Below are 26,764 nucleotides of genomic sequence, written 5' to 3' on the forward strand. Positions count from 1 at the left end.
ACAAAATAGTATGGAAGTGGACATGCAAAGTTTTCCTCAAGTGTGGAAGAAACAATTTCAGTATTGTGCATTCAGTAACAGCCAGAGTAGGCAGGGACAAAGATAGACAGACATCACACACACACACACACACACACACACACACACACACACACACGTCTAGGAATGAGTTACCTGATAGGTGGTGAGCACAAAATAAGCAAGTAAACATGTACAGCTCAACTCCTTCTTTTTTGGGTCCTATTGGAGCCTGTTCATGGAATACACATGATCTCTTTCTCTACAAAGTGCTAAATAGTAAAGCTAATATTCTGATCTCCATTCACCTGACACTGACTTTTTTTTTTCCCCCAGTTAGTTGTGAATCCAGAACATAGAGCATGGAGTCAGGGAGCGACAACAATCTTCCTAAAATCCCGACAAAAGGAAACGGACCAAGATTCTGACTCACTGGGTCAGTTCTAAGGCTGTCTACAGCCTAACATCCCAGGTTTCCAAGGAATAAAGCCCTGCATCTGCTCTCCTGCAGGTTTGATATGTTGCTCAAATGTGCTTACAAAGTCAGAATAAACATTAAGTCAGAGACGGAAAGAGGTTACCAGCACCCACAATCTAGAGCTCTAGAATGTTTAATGGGAATAGAAGCAGGAAGAGGCTTCTATTTCCTCTACATTTGAGTAAGGAAATTTCGAAAGCCAGGTAGGTTCCTGGAGGTCAGAGACAGCACGAGTGTACGTGTCGGTGGGTACGTCCTGAGGCTCCCAGGGGTAGAAGGTACGGGAAAGTGGGGAGAATCATGCAAATGAAATCACAATACTTCTGTTTCTAATGACGTAACACATTACCATCCTGAGTTTTCCAGTAAGTTGCGCAAAATAGCTTGTGGCACCGAGCAGTTATAATAGCCCATGCCAATGTACGACCTCCAGATCTGGTTTTTGCTGGAAATTGCACGCAGAGTTGCAAGGATTTCATTTTCACCTGATGGTAAGAAAGAGAGAAATGTTACAGAGAGAAAATGTCTCAAAAGAGAGCTCTAATTATAGTTCTAAACACTCTTTTTGTTTGGATATGTAAATAAAGAGAACAGCTATATGGAAAATATAAAAATTGTCCCCCCAACACACACCACACTAAGCATTATATGCAGAAATCTGAAAAATCCCAAAACAGCACTCAATTATTCCTTGAGGTTGGTTCTTCAGAATTGGGGGGAGGGGGTGAGAGGGGGCTCTTCTTTTGATTTTGTTTGTCCAATTTTGCCCAATTTTAACACTTGTCTCATTCCAGGTTTCTTCTGTCCCCTTTAAATAAAAATTCTACTTTCTCTCAGTCAAATACCGCTTTCCCTTTTAAATTGCCTTATAACAATAATTGATATGTCTTAAATAATACGTGGCCTACATTTCTCTCTAAAATTGCTCTACTATCTCTAACGCTTTTTCCTTTGTGTCACTGAAAGGGCTACTTATAAAAAGTCCTTCACTCAACAATGTAAAATTTCAGTTGTAATAAAAGATCTATGTATGTGTAGCTTTAACCAGCATTCCCACTAGGATGCATAGGTAATTTAGTTAGAAATTAATAAAGGTCTTGGATGCAGGAGAGACCCTATTTGGGGTCTTTCATTTAATAAAAACAAAGTAATATTAGCATCTGACATTTTTAGTACTTACTCTTTGCCAGGAATTGCATCAAATGCTTTTCATGCAGCTTAGAAAACTAAGGCTTGAAGAGGATCCCTCACCTACGGCTGCAATGCGTTAAGTGAAAGGGTTGCACCCAGTCGGTCTACCTCCAGCTTCCACTCTTTTCCCTCTGGGCCAGGTTCGGACCTGCTAACTGTATAGCACTTATACTGAAAGATACTTTCCAGATACAAGTGACCTTACATGGCTCCTTCTCTGCCCCTCTGCATATAGGTAGATCACGCTACTAAAATTTAACTACTTAGGCAAGTGTCTGGCTCCTCTAAGATCTTCTGAGGGGCTCAGTCACTTAAATCACAGAATTGATTGATTTTATTGTTACTATATGAGAGAAAAATCGGGATACAGCAATCTCTAAGATGGCAGACTGCCTAAGAAGATGCTTCACACTGATTTTACCCTGCTGAACTCTCTGTGTATATCATTCTCATTAGTCCTTCTTTATCCTCAGTGAAAAGACTTTCACCCTCCATCCCCCACTCCCACTCCACAAGCTTTCACAGAAAATAAATTCATAAGAGATGTGCCATTTTGCCAGACTGGGTTAAGGAAAGAGAGGACAGTTTTGTAAGAATCCGTTTCATGAGTAAATATAATCCAATTGCCTTATGATTGGCAATCTTGCCTTCTGCCATTGAAAGTTTAGGAAATTAAAGTGAAAGCATAGCATAATAAACCAGTATCCACAGAGGTCTGCAAGTACAGCATCCTTAGAAACAATCATGCAAGAAATCCAACCACTTCCCAAAGTCTCCCTTGGGCAGAGTGATTGAGAAGCCCAGTAGGAGGGGAGATTAATTAGCAGTTCCTGGCTAGTACATGATTCATCAAGGCCAGCTTCAATTAAGATCCCACTTAAGAGGAAGAGGTCCCTGTTTCACATTATGCCATGAAGACAAAAGGTTCAGTCTCAAATCAGAACAGTCTGTGAAGTGCTTTGTCACACCACAAGCTTAACCTTTGGGAGTCATAGCGTATAGAATAATACAACTCCCCCACTCCACCCACACACACACACACATTATAGAAAGATAATTCTATTAGTAGTGTACATAGGTCAGAGGGGAGGCCCTGGAAACAGGCAGATATGGTAAGAGGTCAGCACAACAGTCCAGGAGGGAGATGGGCAAGGGGGTGTTGTGGGTTGAACTGTATCCTCTAAAATGATATATCAAAGCCCTAATCCCAGATACCTGTCAATGTGACATTATTTGGAAATAGGATTTTGCTGATGTAATCAAGTTAAGATGAAGTTGTGCTGTGTTAGGGTCAGCCCTAATTCAATGACCAGTGTCCTCACAAGAAAAGGGACATTTGGACATGGAGCACCCATACAAGGAGAGCAGCAGGTGATGGCGGAGCCACTACCGGATCAACAGGCCTCACTTCTCAAGCTTGACTTTTCCTGTTGCAATTCTTCTGTGTGATTATAAGGCTTTCATTTTTGTTATAAAATAAACAAGTCACGAGCCTGTAATGTACAGCACAGGGAAAAGAGTTAATAATATCGTAAGAACTTCATAAGGTGACAGATGGTGACCACTTATCATGGTCACTTCATAAGGTACATAAATGTTGAATCAATATGTTGTGCACTTGAAACTCATATAATATTGCATTTCAGCTATATTTTAATAAAATTAAATTTTTAAAAAGTGTTTCATGTTTACCCCTTAAAAGATTGGACTGTGGCAAGGGAGTTCATGGTAACTGAGGAAAAGACACGAACCCCCAGAGGCACAAGGAGATGGCTGCCATGGACCGAGCGCAGCCCCTCTGCTTCTGAGCTCTTCCCCCTGCAACTCTCTCCGCTAGAAACATCAGCGTCTGTACTGATCATTTTAATGCTTCCAGGTATTATCTATCACTCATTATTTTGTTCTTCATTTATGCCGATTAGCCTTTAAAAAATTTCAGGTGTTGCCTGGCCGGTGTGGCTCAGTGGCTGAGTGTCGACCATGCACCAAGAGGTTGCTGGTTCGATTCCCGGTCAGGGCACCTGCTCTCTCCCTCTCCCTTCCTCTTTCTCTAAAATCAATAAAGAAATTTTTTTTTTTTTAAATTTCAGGTGTTTCATTCAAGTGCATAAAACATCAGTGGCTGCTATGAGGGGAATGCTGATACGTATCTGGAGACCCCAAACTCTCAACTAGAACGAAGGAGGGACCTGATATTTTCCTTTCACAAGAAAACCCATTCTCTCATATCTCCCAGCAAGGCTGTCCAGGAAGAACCCCAGTAAGAGCCTCTACTACAACCCACCCGCCTCCTGCACCCAGGTCCTGGTCCTGTCCTTCCCATATGCCGTCAACAGTAAGGACAAGAAGACATCAAGCCAGACCAGCCAGGAGCCCACTGGCACCTTCCCCATAAGTTCAGGGTCTCCAGACACATACCAGCATCCCTCACAGCTGCTACTATGCCACACTGGGATAAAACACTTGAAAAAATTCAAAGGCCAATATGCATAAATGAAGAGCAAAATAGTTAATTACAGATAAGACCTAGACGCATAAAAAATGGTCCAACTTGAGACACAGAAGTTTCCAGTCCTATAACACACATACTGTAGTTCCTACAGGACCAAACCTTTCAAGTACCAAAGGGCTTTGCCTTTACCTAGCTTGGGGCTACTATGATATTCCCTGACAGGTACTATCTTAGCCTGGTCTTTACAACCCATTTTACCTCCTACTGGGAACAAAATAAGTTCATAGAACGAGCAGTCCTCTGTACACCAAGCTAATGGACACTCCTGAGCCATCAAGAGTAGGGCAGGTACTTGGTCATGCTTCTGAAGATGAGAATGGTGTGAGAAACCTTTCCCATCCACTCATCCATTGCTCATCATGACCAAACTCCCTAGGAGAGAGTTAAGCTGCCTCTTACCGTGATAAAATCAAGACCTCGGGCTTTCCTATTACATATTATAAAAACATTTCTCAAACACACAGCTTAGTGAGTGTCTGAATTGTTTCAAATGCTTGTTCACTGAATGCCGTTTCTCATACCCACTCATGAAATCTCACTTTTGGCCCATTTGGCAGAAGAGCAAACCCAGTGTATTGAGAAGCCCAGAGTTTGAGTTACTATGTCAAATGATGCAGTAAACATGGAGAAAAAGAGAGCAGTGCCCTGGCCGGTTTGGCTCATTGGTTAGAGTGTCACCCAAGGAGCAATGAGTCGCGGCTTTGATTCCAGCCAAGGGTACGTCTCGTATCTCGACTGAGGTTCATCCCAGGCTGGGGTCATGTGGGAGGCAACCAGTCAATGTGTTCCTCTCATGGGAATGTTTCTCTCTCTCTCTCTCTCTCCCTCCCTCCCACTCCATCTAAAGATAAACAAACAAACAAAAAAATGTCCTCAGGTGAGAATTGGAAAAAAAAAAAAAAAGAGCAGAGATAAGAATTCACATCAGAGATCTACCCTCTGAACCTATTTGAAATGGAACACAGCAGAGTCAGTCTCTAAGAGCAAGTTTTGGGGTATAATTAATCTCAATAGAAGCCCCAATCTCAGCCACGCAGTATCCACCACTGCACTTCACAGTACATTTAGATCCCATTCTCTCTTAGAAAAGAATTATTTTCTAGAGAAAATAGTGTGAGATCCTCAACTCCAAACTGTACCCTTTTTTTCCCTACCCAATAAGAGAAACATTATAAAAAGGCAATTGTGTCATCCAAACCTGGGGCAGCCCAAGGAAACTTGTGTGGACAAAGGAAATAGTTCAGATTTCCCCCAGAGCAAACCCCACAGCACATTCCTCACACTCTTCCTTCCCAGTTGACAGCTTCCTCCTGTAAACAGGCCCAGTTCTAGTAACTCTCTTCCTTGTGGACTACAGTGAAACTAAGGGGGTGGGGTTGGGGGTCAGGGAGTGGAGGAAATGAGGGGTTTGGGGGGTGGGGGATGGGGGGCCGGTGAGAGAGTGTCCATTAAGCAGGGGTTGGGTTGAGGGAGCCAAAAAGAAAGAAAATGGGAGACATCTGTAATACTGTCAACAATAAAAATATAAATAAATAAACAAATAAATAATTCCTAACCAAAAACAAAACAACAACACAACAGAGATTAGACTGATGATTGCCAGAGGGGAGGGAGGTGGGAGAACTGGGTGAAAAAGGTGAAGGGATTAAGAAGCACAGATCACTGGTTGCAAAATAGTCACAGGGACATAAACCACGGCCCAGGGAATAGAGTCAATATTATTGTAATAACTATGTATGGTGCCAAGTGGGTACTTGAAATATCAGGGGAACCACTGTCTAAAGTATTATGACTATATAACCACTATGTTGCACACCTGAAACAAAAACAAAATAATACTGAATGTACATTGTCACTGAAAAATAAAATTTTAAAGTATATAAAACACTTGGAGACAACCTGTCCTTCTCCAGATGCCTGCCTGGCCAGATGCTATTCATGATCAAGCCCTCCGGGCCATGAAAACCCTACAGCTGGCCCTCAGGAATCTCAGTAGTAAGTTATTTTCTGGTGGAAAAATAAAACACCTGCTTCTGACCTTATTTATTTCTTTGCCTCAGAGCATTGCGTAATGGCCTGTTCCTAATGTACCAAGAACAGAGTCCAGTGGCCTCGGCACCACGCTAGAGAAATCCACAGGTGGGTCTCATACTATTCCTACTTCTCAGAATTCAGGAGAAATGCTTCCTCCTTAAATAATTCCACATGAGAGTCTTTCCAACAGCGACTCCCTTGTCAATTTTACCTAAACTATCAAGGAGAATTTTGTACCAAGGATTCCACCAAATAAATACTTTCTAACAGGAATAAGCTGATATCACTGTTAAATGCCCAAAGCACCACTGGGCCTAGCTTTTAATTTCCCATATATGTGAGTTTTGACAAGAACTGGAAAAGTATCATTACAGTGGAAAGACAGGCTGTATGGGTCAAGGTACCTGCTATATCTAAACACACATGTATACACCTTGTTTCCCACCCTAAACACATTTTGATTATTTTTGCCTCAATTATATATATGGAAAAATATATCCATGCTTTGCTTTTGCTTTTTTATTTAAAAAAGTATGCCTAAGTTTTCAGAGTATATACAAGGGTGGGTAAAAGTAAGTTCACAGTTGCAATACAAATAAATAATATAATAATTAATAAATAGTAATACACGAATACAAGGTACTCACAATTATAAACCTCCTTTTGCCCACCCCTATATTATTCTGCCACTTATATATTTAAAATAATAAATATATATGTATATGCTATATATTATCTCTGGCTGATTCTCAAGAAACTGATAATTGGGAAGGAGTCTTGCTTTTCTCTGTTTATCTTTTTGTGTTTTTTAAATTTTGGACAATGTGCCGATGTAATTTATTCAAAAATATAAATTGAATTAAAATGTTATGCCCAGAACAAAATCCTCCTTATGAAACATACGGGTGCAGACACCTGTCAGTCCCCAGTGGCTGGCCATCCAAAGAGCATCTCTGACAGCCCACCAGCACCCGGCACAGAGCAGCCTTGACAAGCATCAAGGCCTCCCTCCCAAACCCTGCCCTTAGTGTGCTTGGCAAGATACTCAGAAGAGTTCTCTAAGGAAATCATCACGACTGAAAACCAACAAACTCACATTTGAATTTGCCCAGAAATGCCTTTTCTAAAGGGGAAAGCTGAGTCCAGAATGTGAGGACAGAGCCTGCCTTGCCATATTTTTCTTGCTACCATGTAGATCCTTGACTTCAAAGCTGCTCGGGAAAACATGCAGTGGGGCTGAGGGTCTCAGACAAGATGGGCAGACCATGAATAATAGCATTTATCAGGATTCTCTGATTTTTCTGAGTGGAAGCCAGAATTCGTGTATAAATTCCATGCTAATGGGTAGCCTTTTGGTAATATCACCTAGTCATTTGCAGCACCCCTCTCACTCTCCCATAACAACCTGGCCGAACCCCACTTACCCAGAGCCCAAACCCTACTCCTCAAGTTTCCTCCCCCTGTCAAGAAGGGGTTCACAACCAAAGTCTGTAAATCACAGATTATTTTTCTTTATTGATTTTGAAGAGAGAGGAAGGAGAGGGAGAGAGATAGAAGCATCCACAAGAAAGAACATCGATTGGCCACCTCCTGCATAACCCCCACTGGGGATCGGGTCCACAACCTGGCCATGTGCCCTGACTGGGAATCAAACTGGTGACCTCTTGGTGCCTGGGTCGATGCTCAAACACTGAGCCACACCAGCCGGGCTGTGAGTCAGGACAGCACCACAAAGGCCTGACCTGGGGCTCCGACTCCCTTTGCCCTAATCCTGCCAGGCTCTTTCCCATCTTCCTGCTCAGCCAGTTAACACCCCACCTCTCCCAGCCCCAAATGGCCCTCGGGGGTTAGACTTCTCCACCAGGCACCTCATGATTAATGGAGCTGAGGCATGGCCAATCTGTGTTTCTGATGGTTCCTTGGTCCTTTGTCTCCAAAGACATGTCCAGTCCCTGCAGCAATTCCTGCTCTCCCAAAAGATACACAGATTTGAAATCTTTATACCAGCTGTAGGAAAACCAGAACAGCCCACAGTGGGGAAGCAGGAATGCGGGGCGCCATGTCAGTTATTTACTCCTTGAACTTGGGTCACACTACTTTCTGTGGGAGGCCTCCTCCACTGCCTCTCTTTATTCAATCTATGAGAGTTTTCTAGAGAAACATTACAATTCATAATATTTATCTGGAAGACCAGTTGACCTACAGAATCAGGTCAAATAATCAGTTTGAAATGAGAGTCAGGGTGGAAGTCCTGGAGTATTTGTTTTTTTTCTTTGCTGCCCTGCGGGTACATTTTTATGGTCAGCAGAACAAGAACAAAAGGGGAAGAATATGTTCTAAGAGTCCAACTCAAACAATCTAACATGCTTGCAGGAAAGAGATATTTTTTTTGTAGATCAAAGGAATAAGCATATAGAGAAATTTGTAGTTCATCCCAGAATCTCAAGAACTAAATTATAATCTCTATGTGGACAGGGGCATAGCGGGTTGCTAGGCACTTAGTAGGTGCTCAGAAAATACAGGTGAATCAAAGTGTTGCAATAAAAATTCACTTAAACTCCCACATACAGCTAGCTCAGTATGCACAGTAACTCACCCATCACAGAATCCATGATGACAAATCAATGCACAAACTGTTCTCACATCCCAAAAAGCATGAATTTCAGAGAAACCTTGGTAAATGGAAACTTGCAGCTATTAAGCAAGTTCTGTGAAATAAGTCAGTGCCTACAATAATTTCAGATTTTCCACAATTTTGTTTCCTCGTTGTTTAATCAATTAGTATGTTGATAATACAGACATTGCGAATCCTTACTAAAATACCCTGTTTGCATTTTTATAAAACATACTTTAGGCTTAATAAGTAAAACAAACCTAAGAAGTCAAAATGAGATCAATTATTCACACATCACATGATGGAGACTTATTAAATGAAGGTCCAGTACCATTTGATAGAGCCGAAAGAGTAACAGGATAAAAGTCAAAACACAGATCCGCCCGCAAGCAGCTCACAACCTTCGCAGTTTAGCTCACTCTCCAAAACTTGAATCGCCTCAGGGGCAAGAAGCCCAGAGAAGGGGGTGGGATGGTGCCCACTGAGCTTCCATCCCAGTGAACTGACCAAACTGCCTCACCTCTCTCCGACCCCGGGTGGTTGGTGCCACAAGCAGAACTTGAAACCCTTGACTTTGCCCATCCTCAACCTCAGCTAAATTTAGTCACCACCTTCTGTTTCTGCTCCCAGGTCACTAAATGGTGCTGGGGTGAGGGGACCCGAACAGACCTTACAATTCAAGCCATTCAGTCTCAGCAGGTTCTCCTTGCAGGCTGATCTAGGGTCCTCACTACTCAGATGTTCACAAAAGCTCTGCTGGAACTTTTCCCCTTTTCTCTAATTCTCAGTCTTACCCTTCCTGCCTCTCACTCATTTGATCAGACAGGTAGCCCCTCAAGTCTCCCATCTCAGAGTATCCTTATGTCTTCAAATGGACTTTCTTCCCTCTTATGCCTAAGAGAGGTCCAGAATATGACACTGGGATCCACAACCCCCTGTCTGGATTTACCATCCAGCCTCTTTGATTACTCCCTCCTTTCACATGTTCCATTGCCCAACATCCTGGCTTCCACCTTCTTCCCCATGCTCCATCCCTAGGAAATCTCATTCATTCCCATGAATTCATTCCAAAGACTCACTGTATCTGCAACTACACCTTATTTCTCTCTTGAGCTCTAGACTCATTTTTTTAACTATTGCTGTAACTTGTCCAAATGATGTTCCATGAGCACCTCAAATTCAAGTCTGCTCAAACAAGACTCATGACCTGGCCTTCCTCCAGGACCCTCTTCTTCTCCCTATTCCTCTCTGTGAATGACATCATCATCACCCCAAATACTCATCCTAGGAAGTGACTGACAGCCTCATCTGCTGCTGCTCTGGATCAAGCACCAATTTGTACAGAAATCATACTTCCCACAGGCTGCTCCCAGCCAGTTACTAAGCCCAGCAGGAGAACTAATGCTGAGCCCATTCTTGCAAGATGCAGGACTCCTGTAAAGGGCAAATTTAGCTCGAGGACTCCCATTTGGATAACCAAACTTTCTTGTATCTGTGCTGCAGTCTAAGATTTTTTCTAACCAGCCCACCCGGTGTGGCTCAGTGAACTGAGCATTATCCCATGGACTGAAAGGTCCCAGTTTGATTCTCGGTCAGAGCACATGCCTGGGTTGCAGGCTCGATCCCCAGTAGGGAGAGTGCAGGAGGCAGCCAATCAGTATTTCTATCTCTCTCTCTCTCTAAAAAATCAATAAAAACATATTAAAAAAAAAAAAAAAGATAAGCCCTGGCCAGTTTGGCTCAGCAGTTAGAGCGTTGGCCTGTAGATCAGAGTCCTGGGTTCGGTTCCCACTAAGTGCAGGTACCTCGCTCGGTTGCAGTTTGTCCCCACCCCAGTTGGGGTCGTGTGGGTAGCAGCCACTCGATGTGTCTCTCTCATGTCGATGTTTCTCTCTCTCTCTCTTCCCCCTCTCTCCCTCCTGCTCTGTCTGAAGATAAATGCAAAAAAAAAAAAAAAAAAGTCCTCAGGTGAGGATAAAAAAAAAAATAAGATTTTTCCTACCCAATCCTCCTTCCACCAGTGTCAGAATTACATCACAGTCTGATGGCTTTCCTGCCTTCTCCTGCTCCCACCCCCAATATCTAATATCATCTTGGTGACTGCTTTTTGGTAGACCTGAACTAATGCATTTTTAACATCTCACCTCTAAACTCTCCAATCTGTTTGCCTCTGACCTCAGAGGCACTCTGGAAAACGCATATTGAATCATTTCACTTCCCTCCGTAATAATTGTTAACATCTCCCTAGAGGAAAACAAATCCCTCAGGTTCTGAGCCCTCCATGCCTGTCTGCAGCCTAATGTTCTATACACCATCCCTCAGATAACCATGTATGTCCACACTGCCATGCTGCTGCTCATGCCATAACCTCAGCCAAACCATTATCTGATTTGCAGAGCTGTAGAGCTATCAGATATCGATCTCCCAATCAATCCCTACACTCACTCAGGGGTCATATCTTTATCGTCCTTTACTTCCTTACTCTTGTACTCTCAGTGCCTAAAACAGTATCTTATCCTCCACAGAAGCCTCACAATGAATGAAGATTGAAAAACAGATAGAAGAAGCTGTAAAAATAGATTTGGTGAAATCTTATAACTCAATGGTGAAAAAAGTGAGTTGGTTAGAGCATTTAGTATATGGGCAAATGGTCCTATGTACCTTAATAGTTCTCAAGAGTAACACTATATTTACAATACAGTATAATTGATTTCATTGAAAAATGTTAAAAGTTAGATAAGACATTATAATTTAACATAAGAAGTGTGCTAATTTAGATAATATGGTAGTTTTTAAATTGATTTTAGAGAGAAATATCAATTTGTTGTTCCATTTATTTATGTATTTATTGATTGATTTCTTATATGTGCCTTGACCAGGGATCGAGCCCACAGCCTTAGAGTATTGGGATGATGCTCTAACCAACTGAGCTACCCAGCCAGAGTGAGGGTTTTTTTTTCTTGTAAATATATTTTTATTGATTTTAGAAAGAGAGGGAGAAGGAAAAATATCAATGAGAGAGAAATGTTGATTGGTTGCCTCCCATATGTACCCCAACTGGGGATCAAACCCACAACCTGGACAAGTACCCTAATCAGGAATTGAACTGGCAATCTTTCAGTGCATGGGACAATGTTCAACCGAGCCACACTGGCCAGGGCTGAATGTGATAGTTGTTTTTTTTTATCCTCACCTGAGGACATTTTTTTCCATTTTTTGTTCAGATACAGTGGGAGGGGGAGAGAGAGAGAGAAACATCGACGTGAAAGAGACACATCGAGTGGCTGCCACCCACACGACCCAACCAGGGCTGGGGACAAACTGCAACCGAGGTATGTGCTCTTAGCAGGAACCGAACCTGGGTCTCTGTGGACCGTAGGTTAACGCTCTAACTGCTGAGCCAAACCGGCCAGGGCTGAATGTGATAGTTTTTAAGAAATATGTCTGCAAAGGATTTTTAAGGCAGTGAAACTATTCTGTATGACACTATAATGGTAGATACATGCCATTATACATTTGTCCAAATCCACCGAATGTACAACACCAAGAATGAACCCTAAAGTAAACTATGGACTTCAGGTGATAGTGATGTGTCAATGTAGGTTCATCAGTTGTAGCATATGTACCAGTCTTGTGGGGGATAGGATAATGAGGGAGGCTATGCATATGAGGCTGAAGAGTATATGGGAGGAGGTTCTCCTGTACCTTCCCCTCAATTTTGCTGTGAAACTAAAACTGCTCTAAAAAGGAAAGTCCATTTAAAAAATATGTCTGTAATTTTTACACTCCTCCCTTCAAAAGAAAGAATCTAATAGCCCTTCTCTTGGGCCATAATGTGACTCTGATGAGTAGAATATGGTGTAAGTGATGCTATAGGACTTCTAAGACTAGATCATAAAAAGAATAGTTTCTGCCTGGCTCTCCTTCTCTCTAGAATCACTGGTTCTGGGGGAATCCAGCTGCCATGTTATTAGGATGCTCAAGCAGCCTGTGGAGAAACCCATCTGAGTGGGCAAAAAGGGGGCTCCCTAACAGCTGGCACCAACTTGCCAGCAATCTGAATGAGCCACCTTGGAAGTGGCTCCTCCAATGTGGGTTGAGCACCCACAAATGTACGACTGTACCCTCATGGGAGACTCCAAGCCAGAGCCACCCTGCTTACTTGCTCCTGGATTCCTGACCCACAGGAACTGTGAAGATAATAAATGCTCATTGTTATTTTAAGCCACTGAGTTTTGCAGTAATTTCTTATACAGCAAAAGATAACTGACACAATGGCTTTTCCAAAAAAGAATCCATTAAAAAAATATTGTTAAATTATTGGTTTCATTTATATAAAATATCTTTTTTTTTAATTTTTAAAAAATAATTTTTCTTTATTAATTTTAGAAAGAGGGGAAGGGAGAATGAAAGAGAGAAACATTGACTAAAGAGAACATGGATTGGCTACCTCGTGCATGCCTCCCACTGGGGATTTGGCTCACAACCTAGGCAAGTGCCGTGCCCTGACTGGGAATTGAACTGCCGACCTCTTGGTGCATGGGTCGATGCTCAACCACTGAGCCACACCGGCCAGGCTGTTTATATCCTTTGTATATCGAAAAATAAGAAAGCCCTGTGAAAAGATTTCAATAAAAATGGAAACTAGAGGATATGAAATGAAGAATCTTGCACATGCTTCCCCTCAGAAGAATGGAACTTAACTGAAAAACTGATTTCCCATAAATGTCTGCCCTACAGAAAATGAAGATTTACCTCCTGACCAATGAATGTACTGCTTGGACTCTAGCTCAACTTTCCCATCTTTGTGCTCCTTGCCCATAAATACAGCCTGCCCCAAACTCTCAATGGATTTCTCCTGTAGCTTGAGTTTCCTGAATTATAATTCTTCTGCTATTCATTCCCAAATAAACTCAGATTTCTGATAATTTGAGCTTGCCTCAATTTGCCTCCTTATTTAGGTTGACTGTTCAAAACATTTTAATGCTAAAAAATGATACTTCATAAAGACTGTGATTTCTAGCTTGGTATTTTAAATTTAAAAGGGAGAAAATGGCCCTGGCTGGTTTCGCTCAGCAGTTGGAGCATCAGCCTATGGACCAGAGAGTCCCAGGTTCGGTTTCTGCTAGGGGCATGTACCAAAAAAATAAAAATAAAAAAAATAAAATAAAAGGGAGAAAATGATTATAATTTATTTTCAGATTCATTTCTCTTTTTTAACATGTTTTTATTGATTTTTTTCAGAGAGAGAGGAAGGAAGAGGGAGAGATAGAAACATCGATGTGAGAAAGAAACACCCATCAGCTGCCTCCTGCACGTCCCCCTACAGGGGATGGAGCCTACAACCTGGGCATGTGCCCTGACAAGGAATCGAACTGGGACCTCTCAGTCCATGGGATGATGCTTAATCCACTAAGCCACATCAGCCAGTCAGAGTCATCTCTTTTAAAATATTTTCACTTCTTGCCCTGGCTTGTTTGGCTCAGCGGTTAGAGCGTTGGCCTGAGGTCCAGAGAGACCTGGGTTCATTTCCCGCTAAGGGCGTGTACCTCGGTTGCAGTTTGTCCGGGGCCCTGGTTGGTCGTGCAGGTGGCAGCCACTCGATGTGTCCCTTTCATGTCGATGTTTCTCTCTCTCCCTCCCACTCTGTCTGAACAAAAAATGGAAAAATGTCCTCGGGTGAGGATTAAAAGAATAATAATAATAATAAATAAAATATTTTCACTTCTTCACTTCTATCAGGATATATCACCACATATTTATCTGAAATATCCCTATGGTATAATAATATATTTGGTCGTTGCCTTTGAAATTTCCTGAGTGATAGGAGTCTTGTTGTTCATAAGGTGGGGTCCTTACCTGGCCTCAGGATAGAGCTGATCACCAGAAAGACCATGTGATTAGAGGTTGGAAATTTCAGCCCCACCCACAGACCTCTGGGAAGGGGAAGAGGATGAAAGTTCAGATTAAGTGCTATAAAAACTGTTGAACAATGGATTTGATGGGTTTCTGAAATGGCTGCTGAGAGGGTAGCCCACCACAGTTTCAGAGGGACAGAAGCTCCTGTGCTCAGGACCCTTCCAGACCTCACCTTATGTACCTCTCCACTGGGGTATCCACCAGGATCTTTTACAATATCCATTACAATTAACTGGTAAACTTCAGGAGATGTTTCTGAGTTCTGTGAGCTACTCCAGCAAATTAAACAAACCCAAGGAGTGGGTCATGGAAGCCTTCAATTTATAGCTTGTTGGTCAGAAGCACAGGTGACAACCTGGACTTGCTATTGACATCCAAAGTAGGAGCAGTCTTGGGAACTGAGTCTTGAATCTATAAGATCTGATGCTATCTCCAGATAATGTCAGAACCGAGTTAAATTGTAGGATAACCTGTCAGTGTCCCGGTGAATTGCTTGGTGGTATTAAAAAACACTCCAGCCCTGGCTGTTTGGGCTCAGCGGTTGGAGCATCAGCCTGCGGACCAAAGGGTTGAGGGTTCAATTCCTGGTGAAGGGCATGTACCTGGGTTGCAGGTTCGATCCTCAGCTCTGGTTGAGGTCATGTGGGAGGCAACCAGTAGATGTGCCTGTCTCACATCTATATTTCTCTCTCTCTCCCCCTCCCTCCCTCTCTTCTACTTTATCTAAAATATTCTCGGGTGAGGATTAACGAAACAAAACAAAAAAACACTCTAGAATTTCAAAAGGATTGACACATAATTATTCGGATAAAATTCTATCAAGGATGAGACTGCAACAATACTCAAACACATCTGTAATTACGCTTTCGCACATTGCTGTTTGCCATTTTCTGTTTCAAAGTGAAGGAACTGCCTTTATTTCTTTGAGTCTTTTTCTATAATATACATGCAAAAATTGTCAATGTAAAGATATTGTCTTTGCATTTAACAAAAGGAAGATATATTTCAACTCTTACACTGTTTCAGAAATCCCTGTTTTCTATTCAATTTCACATCATTTCTGAACATTGATAGCATTTTATCCACAGTTCTCACAGCATCTGAGACTTCTTAACTTTCTGGCTTGAATTATATTATGAAGGTAAGATATAAGCTCCTTGAGGATAGTGATTTTGTTTATTCATATATCTATCTTCACAGTATCTTGCACACAGCAAACAGCCAATAAACATTTAACAATTAAGCAGCAGCAGGTTGACTGTCTAAGTTATCAGTCAGATCTGCAGGGTCTGCTTAACAAGAGTTAAGGACAAGATAGGCTCTATGAGAGAGACTAAATTAAACAGACAGTGGCCAGATCATATATAACCATAGAACTTATACCCATATCTTGCAGCAACCTGCTCAGGAAGCACACCCCCTTACATACCATCAACTACCCAGAAGCCAGCCTGCTATAAGATAGACTTGCAGAATGACATTGCTTTCTCCAGTGACAATCCAGAACTATCCCTCAGAACTGAGTTAAATTGTAGGACACCCCATCAGTGTCCCCGTGAATTGTTTGGTGATATTAAAAAACACTCCAGCCCTGGCTGTTTGGGCTCAGTGGTTGGAGTGTCAGCCTACAGACCAAAGGGTTGAGGATTCAATTCCTGGTCAAGGGCATGTACCTAAGCATGCACAATAACTTCTGTAATAATCAGCCCCAAATGGTGAGGACTTGATGAATAACTGACAGCTTCATTAATTGTGGTCTCTGCTTCCAATTTAGGACCAATCAGACAAAGTGAAATATGCACCCCAACCAGTCACATAGGAAGCCTTGCTTCTAATTAGCCTGGCTACAGCTTCTCCATGACAACAGCCTCCAAAGAGGCATCACCTGAAGCCTTTACTCCACAAGGAGACTTACCCATTGTCTGCCCAAACAAAGGCTAACCCCTGCAGCAAATTCAGAATAAATAATATTTGCTTTCATCATTTGATTGATCTTTATTTCCACAATTATATAATAAAAATCCATTGGAAATCATCCTAGCTAAACAATGAAATAATAATTAATTTAAGCTGGGAACTAAAGGATCAAGGAATGGCCAAGGGAGAGCCTTGTCATAGACTGAGGAGTCTATGGGGAGGGCCTGATTACAGACATCATCTGGCTGGAAGACAACCAGCCACAGCCTGGGAAACAGCTGCTCCATCTATCTAGGTGTCCTTGGGGTCAGTTCAGGAGAGTGCCCAACCCCACTGGGGTGACAGAGTAGCTGCATTACATAATAGCCCCTCCCTCTGCTCACTGCCCTCCATTAAAAATCATCCTAAGTGCCCTGGCCAGGTAGCTCAGTTGCTGAGAGTGTCATTCTGATACTCTCAGGTTCAATCCTCGGTCAGGGCACATACAAGAAGCAACCAGTAAATGCATAAAAAAGCGGAACAACAAATCAACATGTTTCTCTCTCTCTTCCTCTCTTTCCAAAATAAATAAATTTTTTAAAAATCACTCTAAGCTGCCTGGCCAGTGTGGCTCAGTGGATTGAGCATCGTCCCTTGAACTGAGAGGTCCAGGTTTGATTCTCTGTCAGGGCACATGCCTGGGTTGCAGACTCGATCCCTGGGTCAGGGTATGCAGGAGGTAGCTGACTGATGTTTCTCTCTCATATCGAAGTTTCTATCTCTCTCTCCAGTCCTCTCTCTCTAAAAAAATCAATACAAACATATATTTTTTAAAAATCACTCTAAGCGAGGTAGCTTAGAACATTAAGTTTTTACAAGTCCACCAAAAGTCTCATTCTGACAGCTCAGCTACTTTGTTCTGGTTGACCAATTTGAACAGTAGGCAGTTTAGTTTCTCCTCTCTTCCTGAGCGTGATCACAATAAGCAACGTGCGATTTTGTGTAAACTTTAAACCCTAGAGCTTCTGTGCTTCTGTGAAATTATGGCCTAGTTTAGTCTGATTAACTTGACATGACTTGCCTGAAAATATTACACAGTGAGGCATAACACAGCTAAAAGTGATTGGCTTGTCTTTAAAGTACTTTTAAATTTTGTATTAATTACAAAATAAAAACATATTGTAGAAAATCTAGAAAAAGCAAAGTAATGAAAAGAAAGCTAAAATCATCCATAATGACCATACGGAGAAACAAATGCTCTTTTTTTTTTTCCTGTGTATGTATGTGGATGACAGACAGAAGATTCACTCAATGGGATGAAACTGATAGGGTTTTGAACTGAGTAGCCTTGCTTATACCTCTGAAGTATGACTTACTGAGAAGCCAACTGATAATCAAGGTATTCTTTCAAGACATTTCCTGAAGTGTCCAATGGTAGGGGGAGGATCCTGCATGATAGGTGAGCCATCTGTATGTCCCTGATTTTGTCAGGACACTCTGTCCTGTACATGCTGGTCCCTCTGACTGCAGCAGCCTCCCCCAGCCTTGTCCAGCAGAGCATCACCACTCATCCTTCAATACCCAGCCCTAGTCCTGCACCCTGGCAGCAGGCAGTGTTACCATACCTGTGCTCTCCACATGCTACTGCATTTCCACTAGGGCAGTTGGCAAATGGCACTGATTTATGTGACTGGATTGTGCATATCCGTAAACTGGATACTTCAGAGAGTCAGGACAGAAATTTTCTACTTTGCATACCCACCCCCTTGCAGGGGACACAATGAAGACAGTGTAGACTGGTGGTTGGACTGTGGTCAGTGGAGCTGGACTGCATGGGTTGGGTTGAATTCTGCTTCACTGCTTACCAGCTGTGCTGTGACCCAGGGCAAGTTATGTGTCCTCTGTATACCATGGTTTCTTCATCTTTAATGGTATTTACCTTACCAGCATCATAATTTAATTAACACATGAAAGTACAAGATGCCCAGTGCATTGTAAGCACTACATAAACTCTAGAGAGTATTAAGTTATTCATAAGAACTAACACAAGTATCTCCATGCTACTTACAGTTCTCACAATCTTTTTACTCAGCTGTGAGGGCTCTGAGAATTCCTGACTAACTAGCTCGTATTCGTTTTCTCTGTTCATGGCAAACAAATATTTAGTCCAGAGTTTCTCTCTGACTATAATAGAACACAGGCATTACTGTGAAACCAAGTTTGGATAACGCTGCCTCACTATTAAATGGAAATGCGACTACTGGAGTTTACTCGTACCAATTTGCTCAGCCTTTGTGGAGAATATTCATTTCCCATGACATGTTCACACCTCTGAGTAAAACACTGATACCTTTCTGATGCACCTCGCCCTCCTCGCCCTCAGCTCACTCTTCCATGAAGCAAGCTTTGCTGGAGAGCCAGTCATGACGGTGCAGTATTTTCTGAGTCACCTCAGACCAACTAGATGGAACCAGCCCCAAATCTCACAGCAGCTACTGGGTTTAAAGTTTACACTTAAGTCTCTAATTACTATAAAAAGTTCACTTCCAAGGAGAGAGAGAGAGAGAGAGAGAGAGAGAGAGAGAGAGAGAGATGGAAGGGGGGAAGAAAGGGAGAGGGAGAGGGAGAGGGAGAGGGAGAGGCAGGGAGACCGTGAAAGAGAGAGAGAAATGGAATTTCCTGAGCTTCAAATTATTCAGTTGGAAACAGGTAGCTGAATTAAAAAAGGAAAGACAACTTTGACACATTTCCTAGGCTTTAATGCTCTTAAAGAACATCTTATTTTAGATTATATTGTAAGAAGTGCTGACCTAAACATTTTCTGACTTTGAAAGTCTCAGAAAGGTATTTACTTGTTCATATATTCACCCAAAGCTTGCTTTAAAAATATACAACTCTAAATTCTTTAAACATCCAATGAATCAGGATTCAGATGGCCTCAAATCGAAACAGATAAGGCTTCCAGCTATCCCTAGGTCTGAATCAATTCAACAGAACAAAATGTGCAGATTTCCTTCTGTGAGCTGCCATCAGGGGAACTGGTTCAGATTTGAGACTCATGAGGGGAGCAGTCTTCAGCACAGCTTGACTTACATTAGCCAGCCTGAGCTGGCCGGGCTTCCTACTTCAAGTTCTCTATTTGAAAACAAAATCAATCTTCTCTTCCATATATCCTTTCTGTCCTAAAACCTAAAACAAAGTAAATTAGTTGACTTCTCTTCATTTAACTCCTTAAGTAAAAGAAATATCATCTCTATGATTCAAAATCAGATAAACCCATGAGAATTCTTTCCTGTTTTTTGTTTTGTTTTGTTTTAAAGACCTCTTAAGTTCTGCCTGTCTGTTTGACTTGTAGATTCTTGCCTCAGTCCTGGATGACGTCTGAAAGGCAGTCTTCAGACTATTAAAAAACATTTTAAATATAAAATAAAATTCTAAAAGGGGGTAGGGCCCTGGCTGGTTTTGCTCAGTGGTTAGAGCATTGCGCCAAGGACCAAAGAGTCACGGGTTCAATTCCAGCCAAGGGCAGTTGCAGTTCTGTCCCCAGCCCTGGTTGGGGTCCTTTGGGGGGCAGCCAGTCAATGTGTCTCTCTCATGTTGATGTTTCTCTCTCTCTCTCTCTCTCCCTCCCACTCTGTCTAAAGGTAAATGGAAAAAATACATATCCTCAGGTGAGGACTTATAAACCAAAGAACTTATATGCATGTATGCATAACCAATGGACACAGACAACAGTGTGGTGAAGGCAGGGGGGTGGGCAGGAGTGGGGAGGAGGGTGTCATTGGGGAAAAAAAGGAGGAACATCGGTAATACTTTCAACAATAAAGATAAATTTAAAAAAATAAATATAAAATTATAAGAAAGTCTATGAGTAGCCCTGGCTGGTTTGACTCAGTGGTTAGAGCGTCAGTTGGCAGACCAGAGAGTCCTGGGTTCGGCTCCTGCAACCTTGGTTGCAGTTTGTCCCCGTCCCGGATGGGGTCATGTGGGTGGCAACCAGTCGATGTGTCTCTCTTACGTGGATGTTTCTCTCTGTCTCTCTTCCTCCCTCTGTCCCTCCCGCTCTCTCTGTGGATGAATGCAAAAATGTCCTCAGGTGAGGATTCAAAAAAAAAAAAAAAAGGAAGTCTATGAGTAAACTAAGTTCTCTGAACAACCATTAATCTTATTTGTGTGTTTCTCTATAAAAATCATTCAGGCTTAAAAAGTACTGCTGCCTTTCAGTAGGTATAAATAAAATTTAGGTGTGAGATAGGGGAACAATTAAAAGTTATTGTGGTATAAAGAACCTTGGGCTTGGAGGCCAGATGTCTGGGTCTCCCCATTTTTGTCTGACTTCCCTAATTGCACGACTGCAGGCAATTCCTTTGTCCTTTCTGTGTCCATCCTGATCTGCAGAGGTGACATCTCTCAACTACAAGGATGAGAGAGCCGTGGTCCAGGGTCGCGTGCCTGAGAAGTGAGACATCTTCCCACGCGTTTGAGCACTGCCTGCCCTGGGAAGTTTGCCGGCATCTCGCAGAGCCCTGGGATAAAGACCTAGAAAGGTGCTGCATCAACTCCATCCTAAGGTACAAAACTGACTGCTTATAGAACTAAATGTTCCACTCTCTCCCTCCCCTTGAGGTACCCGCCGCTGTTTTATTTAAATAAACATATTCATTCCCGGTCTTGAGCAATCCTAACCCAGAGCTGCCCTTTCAGAGACCATAGAAGACAAATAGGCCAGCGCAAGCGGCATCTAAGGAGCCCTCCCGGCCACTTACAAACAGGGTCTTCCATTTTCAAGGGTCTTTTCAAACGGATGCTGGCGGGGACCGTCTTCTCCATCAACTCATCAATGCTCTAAAATTAAAACGCAAGACGGTGAACACGAAAGCAACAGGAAAATGCTTCTGAGTTAAGAGTCACCTCTGTTTTGCATCTACAAAGACTTGTGGGAACCTCATTTAAATCGCCTAATTACGGTTTCTTTTTCAAAAGAAAAGAACGACTTTGAGCAAACTACGGAGGGAAGGAAAGAATGAAGTGGGGTAGTGATTCAGCCGCTCGGGGTTGGATTTCAGTCGGCAACCGGAGATAATCGGATAGACTAGGAGGTCCTCCTCTCGCAAAGTTAGGGCTTAGCAGCAGGGCGATTTGGGTTGAAAAACAAACGGTTTTGAAACGGGAAGAGCGGGTGGAGGAGAAAAGACGCGGGCGGGAGAAGGCTGAGGCACCAGGACCGAGCGCGCGGACTCGCTTTCACGCCAGGGCCCGGGACGGGGCGCGGGTCCCACGCGGAGCGGAGCAAAGCCTGGGAAGGGGCGGGAGGCCGCGCCGGCAGAAGCCGGGCGGGGCGGAGTGAGGTCCGGCGGGCCGGGCGAGGGTCCTTACCGCCAGCCCCAGGGCCTGTAGCATCTCCCTCTGGTCTTTGTCCCCAGGTCCGATGTGCCTCCGGGCGAAGTCTTCGTGTCTGGGCAGGAGGCGCTCGAGAAGGCGCGAGGCCCCAGCCCCGCCGCTGTCCCCACCGCCGCTACTGTTGTCACGGCTCTGCGGCGCCCAACGCGGCCCCGCGTCTCCGGCCAGGCGGCGTCCGCCCGCCACTCTGCAGCCCAGACGCAGCCCCCAGGCCCTGGCGCACGTCTGCATGGTCGCGCCACAGTCTCCTGCCCCGGACAGCTAGAGTCAGTTGCGCTCTCGGCCCGTCTTCTGGTCGCGGTGCCCCAGGTAGCGGCTGCCTCCGGCCTGGGGTCCCTTCCTAGAGGATGATCAGCGCAACAGATTGGTGTATGTATGCTCCCGGGCGATGAATGGGCGCAGCGCTAAGCGTGGACACGCGCGCAAAGTTGTTGCTAAACGCTAGGCACCTGCTCGGCACACTTTAAGCGTCGCCCTGGGGGCGGGCCGTGGGATGGGGCCAGCAAACGCTCCTCCAATGGGAGTGAACGAAGGGTAGAGGGCGGGGCAGAGCCCACCCCGCCCCCTCTCCCTGCCCCCTTTTCGGGCCCCTGCTCCCGTCATCCTCAGTTACTCCTACTCCATCTCTGGCTGAGGCAGATGCTGGGGCGCACCAAGTGCGGGACGCCAATCTGGGACCTCACTCGTGCAGGATCCGGTGGCACTGCCGCGGGCGCAGTGCCTAAGGGATTCAGCTGAGATGGAAAGTGATTCTGACCAACGAGAGGCCAAACACTTTGAGTTGGTTAGTCTCTGTTCATTAATTTTGTAGTATCTTTCCCTGTCATATCTCATGGAAACCAATATGGACAGATGAGAGTTCTTTTTATAGTTGTAGGATGGTGGGCAAGTTACTCAACCTCTGAGCTTGGATTTCTCATCTCACAGAGTTGAATGGAATTTAAAAATAGACTATACAGTCCTGGTAGGTTTGGCTCAGCGGTTAGAGCATGTGCCCAGGACCAAAGAGTTGAGGATTCGATTCTATTCGGTTGTAGTAGTCTCTGGCCCTGGGTCAGGGTCATGGGGGAGGCATCCAGTCAATGTGTTTCTCCCTTCCTCCCACTCTATCTGAGTGGGAAAATATCCTTGGAAATGGGAAAATATCCTCGGAAGCACCCCCATAACAGAGGGCTTGATATTTCTATCTATCTACATATATGCATTCTATGTATACATATGTGCATGGAAAATGCAAGATATTAAGGCATATATTTTGTACTATCATCTTAGTTGGAAAATTATTTATACCTAGGTATTTTGTAAATCTAAGCTCTCTGGCTATCTCTTGAGATTTTTATTAAAAGATTGAACTTACAAAATTCCTATTGTCCATCTAATGTGAGTAAGAAAGAGGGACTGAAGTCATCAGAACCATACTTGTATTTAGACTAGGGAAAAAGAGAACCTGTCCTCTTGCTCTTCCTCTAAACTTCCTCCTTTAATCATGCTCTGCATAATCTGGGTTCTGGAACTGACAGGCACAGAGACTAGTGGAGAGGCAGAAAAGTATAAAACCTAGAACAGTAGGCAAAATGTGTGTGTGTGGCAGGCAGGATGATTGGTGAGCTAGAAGGACTGGGTTGAATGTCTAAACAGTTTTCATCCATTTGGAATCTAAATTACAGTCTTCGTAAAAGTTGGGAGATATCCTCGGTACCCGATGCCATGTGGGGGTGGGGGGAGCAATCTTCATTTATTCCCATTATTGTCTATGCTCTTCTAAGTATCACAGGGACTGGAAGCCAGAGAACAATAATTCCCAGATTCCTTTGGCTCCAGAGCTCTGGATGTTATTAATCTTCTGACAACAAGATACACTTGTGTGAGAACTGGAAAATGGGATAAAAGCAGAGACTATTTTCTTGTTTCTCTGACAGCAGCAGACAAATGCATGGGTGGTAGTAGACATGAAGTACTTCTTTATCAGTCACTCACAATGAAACAGCAGGGTAGCTGTGTCCCATAATGGAAATATCCTGTGGTTTTCCAACCTAGGAGGCAGCAAGAATTTCTCACTGTCCTGGACTACAGACAGTTTCAGTGGTTGATCTGAAGATAGTGCTAGTCTATCTACCCTGTCTTGATCTTCCAAAGGCTTTATGTGCACCTATTACTGGCATTTTAATCCTCCTGTGCTTGAAATGCTGTGAGTGTTTTTATTTGTTTGTTTCCTAAATAATCTTTTTTTTCCCTTTGGTACGTGCCCTTAGCAGGAACTGAACCCGGGACTCTCTGGTCCACAGGCTGACGCTCCAACCGCTGAGCCTAACCAGCCAGGGCTGTTTCCTAAATAATGTTTAACAGAGACTGTAACTGAGGCCACATGGGCTTTAGAAAACTGGCCCCCAAAGATAGGAATCCAGGATTAGCTATCTGATTGGGTTCTGTTTGAAGTCAATGATACATTATTACTAGTCAAAAAATGAGATCTTGATAGTCTTAGGCATGAAATGGGAGCAATCACTTAAATTATCAGTGGGGAATAAAGTGCCTATTGAAGACAGGTCTTTGCTATTTTAGACTTTCTAGCAGGAATAATACCTACAAGGACCACTGAGAGAGAGCTAGTAGCTTCTGTATGCCCTAAAGTTTACAGAATAAAATGACATCTCAGAGAACTAGAGAGCTTCAATGCTCTAAAAGAACTTAACTTCTGTAGCTGCAGAAAGTATTTACAAATCAGATCCAATATTTGATCCTATAGATTGCCACATTATCACAGCAGTTGAATTCACAACCTTATTAGGTCTTATATGTGAAAGTTTGGGATTCATTTAAAATCCTAAGACTTAGAATGGGGACATTTTGGTAGTTTGGGTTGAATTTGATTATATTGAACCCCTAAACCCCATGGAGTCCCCCTTGCTTGCTGATACAGCCCCTCTACCCCTTTCTGAGATGTTGGCCATCCCTTGCTTAAAGATCCTATAATGGCTTTACTAAAGCATTGATCTTGCAAAGGTATGCCAGTGATTCCTTACCTCTAGATCCACAACCAGAATTAGATCTCCCTATACCCTAGGAAGTTGGGTAAGATATCTGACACCAGAGGAGAAGCATACCCAGGGAAAGAATTGCAAGATACTGTTTATGTATATTACCACTGGAGAATTTTTGTGTAGGAGTGGATTCTAGACCAATGAAGAAGGAATATAATATTCAAATTATTGATATATCATAGCACCAGAGATTCTAGATTCAGTGTATTAGCTCAATCAGCCAGGAGTAGCTCTAAGGATTTGCTGAATTGATCGACTAGAACCAAACTCAACAATTGCCTTCATTAAATTAGATACCAGGTTAAGATACTAGAGTTTTCTTGATATAATAGAAAAGAAATGATCTACAGACTTTGTGACATAGAAATGTTGGAATGGATTGATCACGTATTCTTCAATCCTCTCAGTGTATCCCTCAGATGGGTAGAGAGGATAGTCATTTCACTTAAACATTGAGAAATCCATTGAAAAGGAGCAGCAGTATTCGTGGACTTTCTATGTGCTTTCTGTGAGATGATGATGGAAGATGCCACTGTTGAAATGGGTTCCCTCATTTCAATGTGGTAGAGGCCAGTGGTAGCACTAGAAAACAGAGCAAAGTGGGCAAGGTTGCTGTAATGGGCAGCAGAGTCAGAGAGGTAAATAATCAGGCTTGCCCAGCTGGTGTGGCTCGGTTTTTGAGCATTGACCCATGCACCAAGAGGTCACCACTTCGATTTCCGGTCAGAGCACATGCCCAGGTTGTGGGTCAAATCCTCAGTAGGGGGGCATGCAGGAGGCGGCCAATCGATGTTCTCTTTCATCTATGTGATGTTTCTATTTCTCTCTCCCTTTCTCTCTCTCTAAAATCAATAAAGAAAAAAAATCAGGCTTGATCCACAGGGATCTTTGGGGCTCACTAATTAATGAGCAGCCTATGAAAATTTTAGTTAATCTGGTGAACCAAAATTTGATGTCACCCAAATGGAGAGACCTAGTCTCTCAATCAGTTCTCTTACATTACCTGGTTCGTAGACCCAGAGCCTATCAGATGAAGGGGACCTTAAGAAAAAAATCCTTGAGCCCTGGCTGGGTGGCTCAGTTGGTTGGAGCATCATCTGGTACACCAAGGGGCTGCAGGTTCAATTCCTGATTAAGGAACATACCTAGCTGTGGGTTCCATCCCTAGTCAGGATGCATATAGGAGGCAGCTGATCAATGTTTCTCTCTCAAACTGATGTTTCTCTCTTACATCTATGTTTCTCTCTCTCCCCCTCCTTTCTCTCTTAAAAAAAGAAAAAATCAATAAAGACTCTAGTACACTGCCAGTGGGAATGCAGACTGGTGCAGCCACTATGGAAAACAATATGGTGTTACCTCAAAAAATTAAAAATTGAGTGCCATCCTAGTGATCCCACTTCTAGGAATATATCCTAAGAAATCTGAAACACCAATCAGAAATAATATATGTACCCCTATGTTCATAGCAGCACTATTTACAATTGCTAAGATCTGGAAACAGCCCAAGTGTCCATCAATAGATGAGTGGATAAAAAAGTGGTGGTACGTAAACACAATGGAGTACTATGCCGCTGTAAGAAAGAAAGATCTCTTATCCTTTGAGATGACCTGGAGGGACCTGGAGAGTATTGCACTAAGCAAAATAAGCCAATCAGAGAAAG

The 26,764-nt window shown here is 43.1% G+C and overlaps 1 protein-coding gene across 2 annotated transcripts in view; it reads right to left on the bottom strand.

Annotated features, from left to right (window-relative positions):
- GLDC (glycine decarboxylase) overlaps positions 1-22,527 on the bottom strand; it is a 99,227-nt gene extending 76,700 nt beyond the window's left edge. Inside the window, exons 1-3 of one of the 2 annotated variants that reach the window (XM_036261516.1) lie at positions 22,039-22,527; positions 21,429-21,507; positions 846-981 (exon numbers count right to left, since the gene is read on the bottom strand). In XM_036261516.1, the coding sequence (XP_036117409.1) occupies positions 846-981; positions 21,429-21,507; positions 22,039-22,293 (470 nt within the window). In that variant the 5' untranslated portion in view covers positions 22,294-22,527. The remainder of the gene's footprint in view (positions 1-845; positions 982-21,428; positions 21,508-22,038) is intronic. The other variant, XM_036261515.1, reaches the window with a different exon arrangement.
- Positions 22,528-26,764: the final 4,237 nt, after the last annotated feature.

Source organism: Molossus molossus, unplaced genomic scaffold, assembly GCF_014108415.1.
Source record: "Molossus molossus isolate mMolMol1 unplaced genomic scaffold, mMolMol1.p scaffold_m16_p_14, whole genome shotgun sequence".
NCBI lineage: Eukaryota > Metazoa > Chordata > Mammalia > Chiroptera > Molossidae > Molossus > Molossus molossus.